This window comes from Telopea speciosissima, chromosome 5 (assembly GCF_018873765.1).
Source record: "Telopea speciosissima isolate NSW1024214 ecotype Mountain lineage chromosome 5, Tspe_v1, whole genome shotgun sequence".
NCBI lineage: Eukaryota > Viridiplantae > Streptophyta > Magnoliopsida > Proteales > Proteaceae > Telopea > Telopea speciosissima.
The window spans coordinates 1,499,370-1,514,450 of NC_057920.1; the positions used below are offsets into that span (position 1 = coordinate 1,499,370).

The 15,081-nt window shown below is 38.9% G+C and overlaps 2 protein-coding genes across 2 annotated transcripts; one reads left to right on the forward strand and one right to left on the reverse strand.

The window, feature by feature from the left end:
* Nucleotides 1-1,240: 1,240 nt before the first annotated feature.
* Nucleotides 1,241-5,019, reverse strand: LOC122662170 (probable methyltransferase TCM_000336). The gene is made up of 4 exons (XM_043857739.1): nucleotides 4,846-5,019; nucleotides 4,221-4,670; nucleotides 2,182-2,454; nucleotides 1,241-1,635 (listed from the first exon to the last, which is right to left on the reverse strand). Exons 1-4 carry the CDS (start codon nucleotides 4,918-4,920, stop codon nucleotides 1,282-1,284), a joined length of 1,152 nt encoding a protein of 383 aa, XP_043713674.1. The 5' UTR covers nucleotides 4,921-5,019; the 3' UTR covers nucleotides 1,241-1,281.
* A 6,679-nt stretch (nucleotides 5,020-11,698) lies between these two features.
* Nucleotides 11,699-14,822, forward strand: LOC122661092 (40S ribosomal protein S25-2). Its single transcript, XM_043856408.1, has 4 exons — nucleotides 11,699-11,757; nucleotides 11,865-11,939; nucleotides 12,208-12,342; nucleotides 14,694-14,822. The coding sequence occupies exons 1-4, from the start codon at nucleotides 11,755-11,757 to the stop codon at nucleotides 14,805-14,807; spliced, it is 327 nt and encodes a 108-aa protein (XP_043712343.1). The 5' UTR covers nucleotides 11,699-11,754; the 3' UTR covers nucleotides 14,808-14,822.
* The last annotated feature ends 259 nt before the right edge of the window (nucleotides 14,823-15,081 follow it).

Here is a 15,081-nt window from a genome sequence, read left to right on the forward strand (position 1 = left end):
ATTCTCAACCATAGCCAGAGCTTTGAGGATGCGTTCCAGTTTGTGAAGAATCCTTGCGGGATCACAAACTCAAACATGGGCTTCGCCTGCTAGTTCTTGCAGTGCTAGAAGAGGGTTCATGCCGTGCCAGCCAGCCCTAACTGGCGCCCAAAAGGTGGACCAGAAATCGGTACCGTAGCAATCGGATCTCTTATCAAGTTCACCAAAGAGGGGACTGCATCTGGTATTTCTCCTATCAAAATCCTGTACTCTTCCACTGAAGAATGATAAAACAAAGTAGCAGTTGCGATTTGGCGACAATCCATCTTCAAACCTCTGCTTAGAATATCCAGAACCAATCTCAATCCACCATTCTCAACAATCTCTGTTTTGCACTTGCAACCCATCATCCATGACCATAAATATGTTAATCCTATTTGGATCTCACGCTTGCCCCTCCCCAGTTGGTAGTGGAGGACGAGATATCCACAAGTATTGATGGAACAACAGAGTCATGGGGATGAAGACGAGTTACAAGTGCGAAAGGGGATTTGGGATTTTCCCTCAATTTCAAACCCTAAATTTCTAAATGGTTGAAAAGTGTTTTGAAACCCAATTGCCTAGGGTTTTCCAGTTTAAAACCCACTCCTTTTATTTCTCTTAATCATAATTACAGAAACAAAAGAAAAATCCTTATGGTTTTGAAACCTACAACTCATCTTCCCCAATCGAATTGGGGAAGATGAGTTGCAGGTTTTTTTTTTTTTTTTTTTCCTTTGTAAGGGTAATTTAGTCCATTCATCTCTTTTTTTTTTTTGGATTCTTCTTAGAAGGGCAATTCCGTCAATTCAAATCTAATTTTTAACAGTGTTAGTCATAAACTGACGGAATCAACTTATTTGTTACCGTTTGCAAACCTCAGGGGGTACGCAGAATTTTCTAAAACTGGGGGTGAAAATATCCTTTCGTCAAACCTCAGGAGTGGTATGTGTAAATTTCCCTTTATTTTTTGGTTCCCATCAAATTACAATAACAAGCACACCATGAATTTAGATATAGAACTACGCACATTTAGTGGTTTGGAGTACAACAATACTTAAAAAGGTACAAAAAGAAACAGTGGGCTTGCAATTTGGCCCAAAGGCGGCTAGCTAGCTCAGGACATGGTAGTAGGTCCAGTCCAGCCAAGTGGTATGCTGCCAAGCTGGACCCAGTGTCCCTCACCACAGCGGCAAAGCGACAGAGCCTTTTATATCCACTCGTAAGTCATAGCTCAGTTAAATTCTTCATCTATCAATATTCTCAAACCTTCTTTCTCAAAGCTACAATAAACGAGATGGGCCTGATCTCTCCTTTTGCTGTTTCCTCGTCAATTAATTTCCCATAGATTCCAAACAAATCATCGACGATATGTTCTCCGAAGTGGTGGCGGATCAATGATTCCTGAATAGCTCTGACACTCGTTGCCACTGTGGTTCCATAAGTTGCTGTTGACCCATTACTCTTGCTCTTGTTCATGTTGCTTTCTATTTCGAACAGCTCCAATCGATCAATTGCAAAGGAACCCTCTTTCCTCACTTCATCATCTATCTCTTCTTTGGAAGGCGCATAGAAGTGTATCTCATAGGAGTTTAGTTTTTCCTCATCGATGTCACCCTAATTAAGCAATAAGCACACGCATCATCATAATCAACTTTATTAATTCTATCCATAATAAAAGGGCATACCTAATGCACAGAGCACCCACCACTGCTAGAGAAGATCATGATATATATGCAGTTTTACCTTTGCTTTGCAAGGAGGTTGTTTCCAGAGAATTGAACCCATGATCACTTTGTCTCAATGGAACAACCTAACCGTTGCACCAAGGTCCACCTTCTCCAGGAACAAATCCATCCTATTATTAAATGAAATGGTTGTAGAAGCTTAATTTGGGACCATTTATTAAATTGGATGGAACGGTTCCGAGATGGATTTTTCTGCTGGTCTAGAACCGAAAGCCCAACAAGGAACCAATTAGAATTGGAATCGGACCATCCTAATTGGACCCTTTTTTTCTTGAACCATTTAGTAAATGGAACGGGTTTGGGATTGATCCCCTTAATTAGGATCAGAACCGGTAAGGAATCATCCCAATTGACACCATTATCGGCCATGCATAGTTAAACTATAATTCAAACTTAATTATAACTAAGTAAGTACCTGAGAAACTAAGATGGCAAAGGAACGGGAGAGAAGCTCCCAGAGCAAAGAATTAGCACTATGAGTATGATGTGGGCCAGTCCTTCCCAACAAGGTCAACACCATGCGTCCTCCAGATTTGAGCTCCAGAGATCTTGATCGGAGGAACAAAGAGAAGTCCTCCTGAAATTGCATCAAGTAGGCTTCTGATACCAATGGAGGGCTGGCTTCCGATATGTATATTTTGCCTTTATTAATAGACTTGCCTTCTTGGTCGTAAATTGCTGGAGGGACCTAATTAAACCCATCGTTGTTCAATGAATTGATGATTAGTACTCACTCTTTTATTAAGGCTTCAATATTTTTTTCTTTAAACAAAGGAAAAAAAGCTCATGATACTTATCAAAAAAAAAGAAGAAGCTCATGATTAGTTTTAAATAGTAAATTGGTCCATCACTCCATCGTTCATGCTTCGGATCGGTCGATTCGTATCGATATCGGTGTAGCCCAATAGTAATTTCTAGTTGATCTTGTATCGGTGGATCGATACTGACAAGGGAAAAAATTGTAAATAAAAATCTAATTTTTTGAAGAAAATAGAGATAAACTTGATCGATACGGATTGATCCAGATCGATATTGACGGAAACTGATACCGATATCGATTACTAAAACCCTTCTGCAGGAGGGAGCTTGTGTTTGCAGAGCAAGCAAGGAGTAGGGGTTGCAATGGGCAACAAAGCCCTGCCCACTAATTAAGACCACCTGTGGTTGAGGGCTTGTGTGGTAACCCCGTGAAAGCCAATGGATTTTAATGCCAACCATAGGCTTCATTTGGACCCACGGTGAAGGGATTCCCTGTCAAGAGTCTCATTGACAACAATAAGGGGAGTTGGGTGAAGAAATTCCCTCTTCACCACAGGTGAAGAAAAAGCCGGGCTTTTTAAAGTACATGCTGTCAACTTGATGCATGGACAAAAGTTGTATCTTTCGTTGTACTTAATGAAAATGACCAATTTAAGGTGAAAAATGGGGTTGCTCCCTCAGCAAAATTGGGATGAAGTTGAGCCAAAAGATCCTGATTCAAGATAAATTCATGAGGAAGTGGGATTTCTTTAGGATCTGCTCCATCGTCTAGAAATTGGTTGATCAGTGGAGATACGAATCATTATCCTCTGCTATTACAACACGGTGCTGTACTGCATCGTGCGGCGCTACAAAGGCCATGTGGCATAGCTGGCCCCACATGGCGCACATGGCCTCTACAGTGCCGCACGATGCAGTACAACACCGTGCAGTTACAGCATAGGATAAAAATTAGTAAAGATACATGTACTTGGTGTCCCACATACCCAAGAATGAGGCCCAATCCTAGTAACCCCGTTAAGTGGTGATTCAACATTGATTCTACATCTTGAAACCAAGCCAATTTTGAAACCTTAGGATATACTTCACCCATGGAGTATAAGGAATTCTTTTACCATTCATCATTGGTGATTTGGCTTCATATCATCATTAACTCTCACCCCTGTTGGGTCGAACATTCTCCTTAGTCCAATCAGATGAACTGAGGATAATGATGAAAGAATTCCTCCTTCGCCATGAGTAAAATAACTAGGTCTTATATTTAATGGGCTGATGTTCTCAGTGTGCACCCAGACACATGGGCCTGCCATTCAAGGGGTAGGGTGGTCATTTTGTCCAGACACATGGGCCTGCCATTCAAGGTTCTTTGATGATACACTAGCACCTCTATTTCTATCCCTCCCCGGCCTTTTCACTCAGTGTGCGCCCAGACACATGGGCCTGCCATTCAAGGGGTAGGGTGGTCATTTTGCCCACCTCCATGTATCCGGCACAGAGAACATTGAAGGCCGGGGAGGGATAGAAATAGAGGTGCTACTGTCCTAGTGTATCATCAAAGAACCTTTTCCCATTTTAAATAGATGACCGCAAACACTTACACCTTTCTCCATCCTAATGTGATTTGGTTGAGCAAGCAACCTAAGCTTGGGCAATTGTGAAAGAACTAAAAAGAAAGGTAAGGGTAAAGGAGTTTACCCTAGAGAGCCAATGCAAACTGAAGGAGGAATGAATGAAATGCAAGGTATCGCTGGGAAAAAGTCTGCCGTAGAAAGAACCGGGAACTCCTGCTATGCTAACAAATGGCGGGTGGGATCTATCGTTTCGTCCATTACATTTACTACTACCACTACTGATGAGCTTCTCCTTGCAGAAATCTGGCCATGCCAAGAAGATGGAATTGAAATCGTTGGACGGAAGATCGTTGAGGAACACTTGGATTTCTGTGGTCCTGTTGGTTGTTGTAACCATGAAATTACGACGACGTGCTCTGTCGATGGCATCAATGATATCACCGATCACCGATAATGTATTGGGTCCCGAGGAGCAACCGAGGTCTGCTATTGCCATTTTTTGTGGAGTTGTTGCGAGATAAAGGTCCACAATGGATTCTGTTGCTATGTGCTTCACCATATCCAAAGCCCTTTTCTGGATTCAAAATCAATTTTCAAAAAACAAAAAAAAAAATCCATTTTATTCAAACAACATACACTGGCCGATCAATCGAGCTCTGACTATTGTTAAGGATAAGAACGAATTAAGATTCAAAATTAAGAGAGTCATGATGATCAGAAAGAGAAAGAGATCAGAGAGAGAGAGAGACCTGGAGTGATGAATTTGCGGCATAACTTGTCTCTCCATTTCCTCCTACCATGTGGAACACTTTCTCAATATCCATGCTAGCCTAGTAACCCTAAAATTAGAAATATATGTTTTTGGAAGAATTCTTCTTCTCCAATGCTTTGTTTTGGTTTCAACTAAGTTATGATCAGGTTTTATAGCTTGAGAGAGCGAGAGAGAGGTTTGTAATTGTAATTGAATACAGAAGGGATAGATACGGAAAAGTTGGAAGTGGGAACCTACCAAAACTGGAAACTTCAGTTTAACAGATGTCTTTCTCAAGTACACTAGTGTTCTTTTCCTGCTTTTTTCCTGCTTTTATAGAGAAAGGACTACTAAACAGATTGGGGAATATGCGATCCCAATCAGGGGTCCAAAAAACGGGAATTGGGATCTGGATCAGTCCGTCAGATTGGAATCGACCAGAATTCAGTGGAAATCGGCACAAAAAAAAACCTTCTAAACCCTAGTTCCCACTTCCCATATAGAACTTTCTCTCTCTCTCTCTCTCAAATTTAGTTCACAAGTGCAAGCCATGAATTTGCATCCATTATAGTTTTATAGAACCAAAGAGAGATAAATAGTTAGATTCGTCATCGGGACCATTATGGTGCAACAAGGCTTTGCATATGGTAAGCGTGCAGTGTCTGACTTGATCGTTTATAGTTCCCCCATTTCTCTGTGTTCCCCCTTCCCCCCACCGAAAAAATATTATAGGTACTTACATCAAGGTTATAAGCATATCAGATTCCGACCTGGATCAGACCAGAATTGGTTAGATTCTGTTTGAATCTTATAAATGGAAAGTGAATTGGCCATTCCAAAATAGGAAGAATCAGAATCGACCTCAAGAATATGTATTTCGAAAATTACGATACTAAATTTTTTTTAGGAGGTATAGAAACAACAATTTTATTTAATCAATGTGTAGTACACATAGGTGGAGGAGCAACAAACTTCACAATCTATGGACTGGAATTAGGTCAAACTATTGTACATTTTACTGACAGAGCCCTCAAGGAATCAACAAATCTATTTTGCTCCCTTAAAACATAAGAGAAAATACATGAAATAAGATTGAAGGGACGATAAATAAATAATATCATCCAAGATTGGCTTAACCTCCAGTAATATTGAATCACCGCCATTTTATGAAGATTAGTGATGTGGTGGATGTCATTTTGTGTAGTACTACCAATCTCAATCATATAGCTTATGGTATCTATGGGGATTTTACCTTGTTTTTTCAAACGACCCATGTCTTCAAATATAATTAAGGGAAAGAGAATGCTACATGGGCGCGTGCGATACGCTGCCCCTGCATCCAGACACAAGGATACACGGAATTAATGACTGTCATGCCCTTGAAAAATTATGCCTTTCCATGGGGGTGCGGTGGTGATTTCACGTACCTAATTAGTGATCTTTCTCCCTATAATCAAACTTCAAAATATTTTAAAGCATTAGACATTGGATTGGACATGTTATGACGTTGGAAGTTATTCTACAACATAGGTTTGTTCTAGTCCATAGTGTCGTTGTACACTTGAGGTGCTCTCTCCACTTAATACTTTTAAGTTTTGAATTGATAAGACTAAGAATTAATAGATTATAAACAACATGTCTATAAAATCTCAGTCACAAACAAATATTGATGTAACAAACCCTTCTTAATTAATCCTTTAGGCTCCGTTTGGTTGCAAGGGGAATTAAAGGGAAGGGAAGGAAAATTTTTCAAACCTAAAAAAGAAACTTTTGTAATCATTACCCCATGTAATTGTATAAACTACTTAAATTTCTTATCATATCTAGTAAAGATACATTTTACATGTAATATTTATTTTACATTTTAAACCAAAGGGAAATAGATGCAAAGTAAAGTGAAATTTAATAACCAAATATGGAATGATTTGGAGTTAGATATATTATCACATGATGTCACATGGAGTAATGATTAAAAAAGTTTCTTTTTTAAGTATGAAAATTTCACTTCTCTTCTCTTTAATTCCTCTTGCAACCAAACGGAGCCTTAAGATTATGGAAATGTGTTTAATTTTCGTTTCATATAATAGAAAATGTTTTATATCAAATCATCCAATGTTAAGAATATATTGGAATTCAAATATCTCAATTCTTGGTATATTCTAATTCAGATCTCAAATATTGACTGGAATTTGGAATATACAAAACTTATTTGACTCTAAATACTCATGTGTCCAACTTGCTTCATTTACATCCCTACTTGTAAGGCATGGACAAAACGTTCAGGATTAGATACAACTTGCATGTGGGAGAAGGAATAAAAATAGAGAAGAGAACCCAAGAGAGAGAGAGATCGAGAGATCAGGAAAAGGGACACAAAAGAAGAGGGTTCATGCATTTACCATCTCTATCATCATTGGTGGACATGAGTGCATAAGAAAGCCCCTAGTTTGGGTTAGGGATCACTCACATATTCCATCAGTAAGACTTAAAAAAGCAAAAGAAAAAAAAGGCATAGTTTAAAGGAGAACAAGATGAGTGATCAATGTGAAGGTAGGATTTAAACAACCCCCACCAGCACACAAAAAAACAAATGAAGGAAAGGTAGGATACCCCTCTATGGGGAGGAGGAAAGTACAATTCTTATGGTTAAGCAAGGGAGATCCCAGACATGAATGCCTACTTTGAAATCAGTGGACAACACAAATATTGGCCACATGATAAGGTTAAATGGGGCTATAGTTTTGTGGATTGTGTCAAATTCCAGTAAAAAATAGTTGATCAAGTGGTAATTAAAGTAATTAGTTGAAAAGTATAGATAGCTGAAAATCCCAAAGGAAAAGATCAATAAAAGATGGGGTTTATTATAAATATCATTTTTAGATTCTGAAAAACTTTTTACTCAATGTTACCAAATATGTTATTTTCTACATAAATACTCCAAATGAATTGAAGTGTTTTTTTTTTTTTTTTTTTTTTTTAATTTTCTGATTCAGAAATAATTTTTTTAAATAAAAACATTACCAAACGGACCTTAAGCGTGCAATCCATAGATTCCATTGGCAACTCCTCCGTGGCAAACTTTCATCCACGCATTGGAAATAATAAGGAGAGAATCTTTTGAATCAAGCATTGGACACTTTAAGTCTTGTCAAAAACCAAAATTGGAAGAAAGAAATGAAAATTTTCTATTTTTTTATTATTTATTCTTATAAATTGATGTGGATGACTCAAGTCCATTTACACCACCGAAAGAGGAGCACATCCCAAACCATGCTTTGGAGTGTTCTTCAAATTTATTTTTTATTTCTTTTTTTAACTTTTGACCTTTTTTATTTTTTCATTTGTTTGTTTCATTTGGGCTTCTTCTCTCTTCCTGTCATGTACAAAATAATGCGTTTGACAATAATTGTAAAATTTGTTGCCTAGTTGTTGGGGTCATGGGCATCATGGCTGGTGTTCCAGAAATCTAGGGTTCAAAGCTTTATTGATGGCAGCACACACACTACTGTTACTTAGCATGATTGAACGGTAGCAATTCATTTCTTTCAGTTCAGTATAGCTTAGCACATGGTATTATTTAGGGTTCCACTTAGCAGAGCCCATTGGAAGATATAGATAGATAGAAAGACAGACTGAAATGACTCCATTGAGATAGTGGCTTCATATAGTCAAGTCTCGCATGCAAGGTTGGTGCTGATTCTGCCCAACTCTGATATGATGTGCCTTTGAAGTTTCTGCCAAAAGCTGCTTTTAAGTTTTTGAGGCCTTAAATAATGGCAGTACAGTGAGTAGTGGAAGCATTAATGCATGACTACTGTTCACAGTGATGAATGCAATCCAACTGTTTCAAATTCTTATCTTACCTAAGGTTGTGTTTGAAATGCATTCAAAATCTATAATGTATTTTTAAAAAAATCATATTAAAATGATCGGAGTTGCATTCACAAAAATGTTATTCTTACATAGAGTGGAATCGAACATTGAAGAGACTAGTTGATAGATCTTGAAAATGATCGATTCAAATAGATGCTCATCGTTAAAGTGTTCATGGGAGCATCAACAGGTGTAGGAATGTAGAATTTTTTTAATTCAAAGGGGCAGGATGGTCATTTTGCCTCCATTCATGTCTAGCGTCATGCTGCCAGTTTCTTTTCCCTTAAATTAAATGTAAAAGGTTACTTGTTCAGCCTTTTTCAAAGTGAAGCTAAACTCTTTTAGTTGGTCCAAAAGTTTACATGTGGCGCCCCCTTTTGATGATTACACCCTTAAGGATTCATTTGTTTCCATGCAAAATTTTAAATATAGTACTTTCACTTGAAAAATTTTACATGGAAAATTGGGAGAATGTTCTTTGTGTCGGGGCGCAGGCTGCGCCCAGACACATGGGGGTGGGTGCAATGACCATCCTACCCCCTGAGTGGCACGCCCATGTGTCTGGGTGTAGCCTACGCTGCGGCACAAAGAACATGAGCCTTATTACATGGAAAAATTTCCTATGTTTGTTAGTAGGAGATAAAATATGATGTAAATATTAGGGTAAGAGAAAAGCTCGTGACTCACTCTCAAAAGTCTCTTTTATTTGCTGGTATCTTTGGCGAGCACGAAATGAGTTGGCTTTCAATGGTAAGGCTTGGACGCCTAGTGAGGTTATTAGTAGTAGAGAAGATTTACTTGGAATTCGTAACAGCAACACTGAAGCTGGGTATGCAAATTCCAAATGATGTTGATGGCACTCCCCAGACTTGTCACCACTGGGAGCCCCCACCTGTGGGAATGATCAAGATAAACTGTGATGCGGCTGTACCAAAAGATAAAGCAACGGGTGGCTTGGGCTTGATTTTTCGAGATCATACTGATGCTCAGCGCAAGGCATTGTCCATTCCTCACAGTGCTTTGGGTCTATTATTCAAGGGGAGGTTCTAGCTATTCGCAGTGCTCTGATTTCAGCTTTGGAGTTAGGCTTTGAGAATATCCTTGTTGAGACCGATAATAGGGATGCAATGTTGTTTATTGAAGGTCGAAAAACACCTGTGATGGAGGTGGAGGATCTGATAGCGGATGTTCACAGGCTTATACAGTCTTTCTCCTCAGTTTTATTTTCTTTTGTTCCAAAGGGCTACGAATGTTATCTCAGATGCCCTGGCTAGGAAAGCCTTGTCTCTTGTGTGTGTGACAGATTTGTCGAACTCCATTCGATGGCTTCATGATCTCTGTGTGAATGAATCTATTGGTTGTACACACTCCCCTCTTCAGTAAAATCCCTGTTTACCAAAAATATATATTAGGGTAATAGAACGCAACCAAGTCATGCGCCTTGCGTGGTTCCCATTCCTAGATACACAAAGATCCTTGGGTGACTTGGATTTCCACCTTTAGATGGGGGCAAGACGGTAATTTCCAAGCCCAAGGCCCGAGAACCATGCAAGATGCACGACCGAGTAGCATTCTTTATCTGCAAATTTTGCTGCTCCCCCCCTCACAATTGCAACAATACTCCAAGACATCAGATTTTTAAGCTCTTTTTTGTTTTTTTTTTTACACCAATGTCTCTTACAACTACATTTCAAGGACTATCAACAAATTAGATGTGGTCAAGTGCCTAGTGCACTTGGTAGCTTGTGGTGCGTAAAGGCCCATGGCTACTGGAGATCTTGAGTTTAAGCCTCCTGGTTCATATCCTACATCTCCCCCTACCTATCAAAAAAAAAAGAGAGAAAAAAAAAGCTAATACCTTGGCGCGGAATGTGCTATCATTTATGAGTATGATAGAGCAAGCCGACCAAGTTTGACCTGTTACCATTACTATTGAATAGGGGTGTCAATCGGTCGGTTTGAGCCGGTTTTGGTTTTGCATCGGTTTCTTGTATTGGTTTGTTATATGGTTGGCTTCGGTTTCGATCTGGTCTGGGTTTGGTTTAACATACACATTTATATAAAAATATGCAAAAAAAAATGATCTTGTTTCGCCTCCCTTTAGTCGTTGTGACTCCAATCCGTGTCCAGTCGGTGTAGTGAAAGAGAATAAGGAGCTTCGTCTTTAGTCTAGGAGCATATCTAGGAAATCGAGATTGGGTTGGTGTTCAGTGTACTGTACTGCCTCGAGAGCCATCACTTCCAATCGCCTAACGTAGCATTCATACTACTAAATGAAACCTATTGTCTCATTCTTCTCTGAGAAACCCAATCCTTTTTTCGTAGTTTTCATATAGTAGTGTCCCGCCGTAAGCAAAGCTCAAGAATTCATATTAGTCGTCATCTCGTCAACAATCGTTATCCCTGTCTGTAGCACATCTCCTTCCCTTGTCTTTATCATTGGTCTAAGTTGTCCGCTTGTCCGCTCTCTCTCTTGTTTGGTCGATCTCCTTCCCTGAATTGAGTACTGATGCGCGTTGGAGCAATCAAAGGGCTAGCATTAGCTTACTCGCTTATCCCTTGTTGCTTGCTTTTTAATGGGTTTCAAGGTCTTATCAGTTTGTTATCGGAGTAGATTGGTTTGGTTTCGATTTCAGTATGGGTTTTGAGTCGATTTTGGTTTGGTGTCAGGTTCTTTCGGTATCCAGTATGGTTCGGCTCAGTTTTCGAGACATAATACCACAATCTAAAATCTGCCCACTAAGAGTTCGGTGTGGTTCGGGCTGGGTCATTTCGGTTCGCTCATAATTTTGACATCTCTGGATTGAATCTGGGCTTCACCAGGCTCATTTTGGTCCAGCCCAGGCCTGCTAAGAACAGTCCGGCTGAGATGACCTGGTCCGGACCAGCCCGTCCAATGTGCAACCGTAGAGTTGTCGCTATAAAATGCTCCAAACGACGACCGCCTAGGGTTTCTTTCAGCGACTGCGCATCTTTGCTCTCTTCTCCTTATACTCTTCGTCGGAGACTTTACAGTTTGCACTACTTCAATCAGATGGTGAACAATAGTCCCTTTTTCTCCTGGTTTAGCTAATTTTGCCGTTCTGCTTGGTTTAAACGATCAATAGATTGACTCAAACGAACATTGTTGTGTATTGTTCTCAGGCACCAAAGAAAGATAAGGCTCCTCCTCCGTCTTCCAAGCCCGCCAAATCTGGCGGTGGTAAACAAAAGAAGAAGGTTAAAAGAAGACTTTCTGTCCTTCCTCTCCCCCCCATTATTTCTTTCACTTTGTTTCTCAGTGTGAAGTTGGTGTCTGTTCCCTCGTTTGATTGCATTATCAATTTTAGTTTGAACTCCATTTATGTTCTAATGCCTTTCTTTTGCCAATGTTTTCCTCTTCCGGCTTCTTCTTAGTTCGCTTGGTTTCTTAACTAAATTGAACATATAAGCCATTTATTTTGTTTCCTTGTTCTTAATGCTTTTATGTTTTACATCTAATATGCAGAAGTGGAGCAAGGGAAAGCAAAAGGAGAAGGTGAACAATATGGTGTTGTTTGACCAGGGTACCTATGATAAGCTCCTCTCGGAAGCACCTAAATACAAACTCATCACTCCTTCCATTCTGTCCGACAGATTAAGGGTAAGTCTGTTTGTCTTTCATATAATTGGCTTAATATCTATAATGTCTTGTTTCCTAGATCCGGTGAAATTGAGTGATATGTTGTTGGATTAAAACGCTGGCTGTTAACCGTTAAATGCTACAATCATAATGATTAGATGATGTCCACATTGCTGATGGGTAATTAGTGTGACATATAGATTAATAAATATGCAGCTGTAGTGTGAGTAATATTGAAGTTGTTGAAGTTGATAGATTAGTGAAGCACAACTTTGGTGATCTTTGCAATACCTGGTTGGTTGTATTAATGATGTATGTATCTGAATGGTTTTACCCACTATGTTTTCACCCACTTGGCCAAGTTATTATTTAGAGGCTCCTTGGGTGGAACAATACTTCAATGACTGTTAAAGGGGGGCTATTCATTCTGATAAGTTCTATGTATCGTTTCCAATGTACTGGATTAAACGGTTGATTGGTCTATAGTTTAATAGTGTGTATTCTTATTTTCTTCATTGCTCCTTTATTTAAGCTGACTAGACTAAGAAGACTTGGGCAAGTGTTTCTAGATGCTGATTTCACAATGGAAATGTTTCCATAGTAAATAGATGTGCCTGGGGAAATGTTTCTGCATAATGATGAGATGAAACTGTTCGGTTTTTGTAATTTATCTTCTGGAAGAACAGGGATCCTTCATGCTCCATTGGCTTTATAGGTTTCTAAAGATTAGACATCTTAGGATGTCCATCACAAAACATGAAGAGCTAACAATTATTTTTAGCTTTGGCATGAAGAGGAGTGGAAGCATGTCATCTCTTGTTTGCTGATGATGTTCAAAATCTTTTGCAAAGATTAATCTGTTTTCATTTGTACTTGTGACTTATTCCCAAGCTCTTTAAATGACCATGGTATTAAAAGTAAAGCTAAAATTACAGTGAAAAAAAAACATGTTTAAATATGTTAGTTTGTACGTTGATCTGCATTTATATTTTTTGCCCAACTATATAGTTTGCTGTATTGAGCATTATCACATGGGTTTGGGATTAGGCTTTAATGTTTCAACTTTTAGTTTGTTCTTATTTTCTTTTTCTTTATGTCACTGCTTTATGCTCCAATGGTATATTTTGATATTAACCATGTGGTGGGCTTAAACCTTTTAACAGTATGATTGTTGATATGCCTTGAGGAGTAGGGGGCCATAATTATGCAATGGAAGAGCTTCACATTTGCTAGACATTCCAAATGAATATGGGTTTTTTATGTGAATTTATAAATGTGTACTTATTTCCATGATTTGTTGGACCTGGTTTTTCCTAATCAAGTGGTTCTTCCTGCTTCAATCCATATAGCATGGCCATGGCCTCTTATACCGCTTTTTTTTTTAAGATCACTGGCTTATCTGATGAATTTTAATTTTTTTGTTCCACATGAGTTTTCTATTATCTCTATGGCCACAAAGGTGGCACAGTATGCTCTGTTAGGGAAAGGCAGTCTTTTGTTTACCAGGGAAATGATGTAGATATATCTTTCGTATTTTAATCTCTCTTTTTCTTTCATAAAAAAAAAACTGTGTTTGATGTTGTTAATGGTCACCTAGTTCTATCATGTTCCACAAATTAGTTGGGACTAAAACTTTGTGGACTGGTAGGATTCATTTGTCAAAAGTTTCTGCCCAGACTGAGTTAGCCACTCGGCAAAACAAACAGTCAAAAAATTGGGGACTACCAAGACGCTGCATGGGACTAGAGAGGGGGGTTGAATTGGCATCTATTGGAGAGCATGCATTATCATTTACGGGAGAACATATGATTGAATTTGCAGCTGAAATTTGATTCATGATCAATTAAAACCATTCCCTAGTTATCCAATTGTTAGATTTGCCGTATCAGTTTTTTATGAGGTTGGTTAATAAGGGGTGCTTTTACTCGGTTTCTAGGTCATAATTATTATGTAGGATAGATGGTCGAGTGGTTCAAGGCATAGCATTGGAACTGCTATGTAGGCTTTTGTTTACCGAGGGTTCGAATCCCTCTCTTTATGCACTTTCACCCAATTCACTTTACGTTACCGACTGCAATATATCAAAACAAATAACAATCGATAGCTTTATTCCAACAGTTGGGTCATTCTTTCACATAGATTTTCTGTTCTTAATTGCTGTGTTGTGGTACTGAAAAACACTGCAACAGAAAGGGTGGACAATGAATGAAAATACCCCCTATTCCTGTGCATCCATGTATAATAGACCAAGGAGTTCCTTCTACTGGTTGAAAACTTTCATGCTTGGATCCCATTTTCTTTGATATTCTTTTATTGGCATTAAATTTGCAGCAGCAAATTGATTGTGTTTGCTCGGTTGTTGTGTTTGCCAGATTAATGGGTCTCTTGCCCGGAGGGCGATCAGGGATCTGATGGCGAGAGGTTTAATTAGAATGGTATCTGCTCATTCGAGTCAGCAGATCTACACTAGAGCAACCAATACTTAGGCGTTCTCTTTGTTGTGCCTCCTTGGACCTCAAATTTTCCGTAGTTTTAAAGTTTTAGTTTCCTCTTCTTTTCTTCATTGGCTAAATGTTGAATACACTTGCTGGAAATGGTACCTCCTAAGGATCATGTTGTGTTTATGGGAAATGATTTCTAGTGAGGTTTTGTTCACTTACATGCTTGTTGGTAATTCTGTTTCCAATGTCTTGGCCTCTTTCAAGGTGCTTTGATGAGATCTTGTTTTAGTTTTTAGTTCCCGTGGTTCTTTCTAGATTG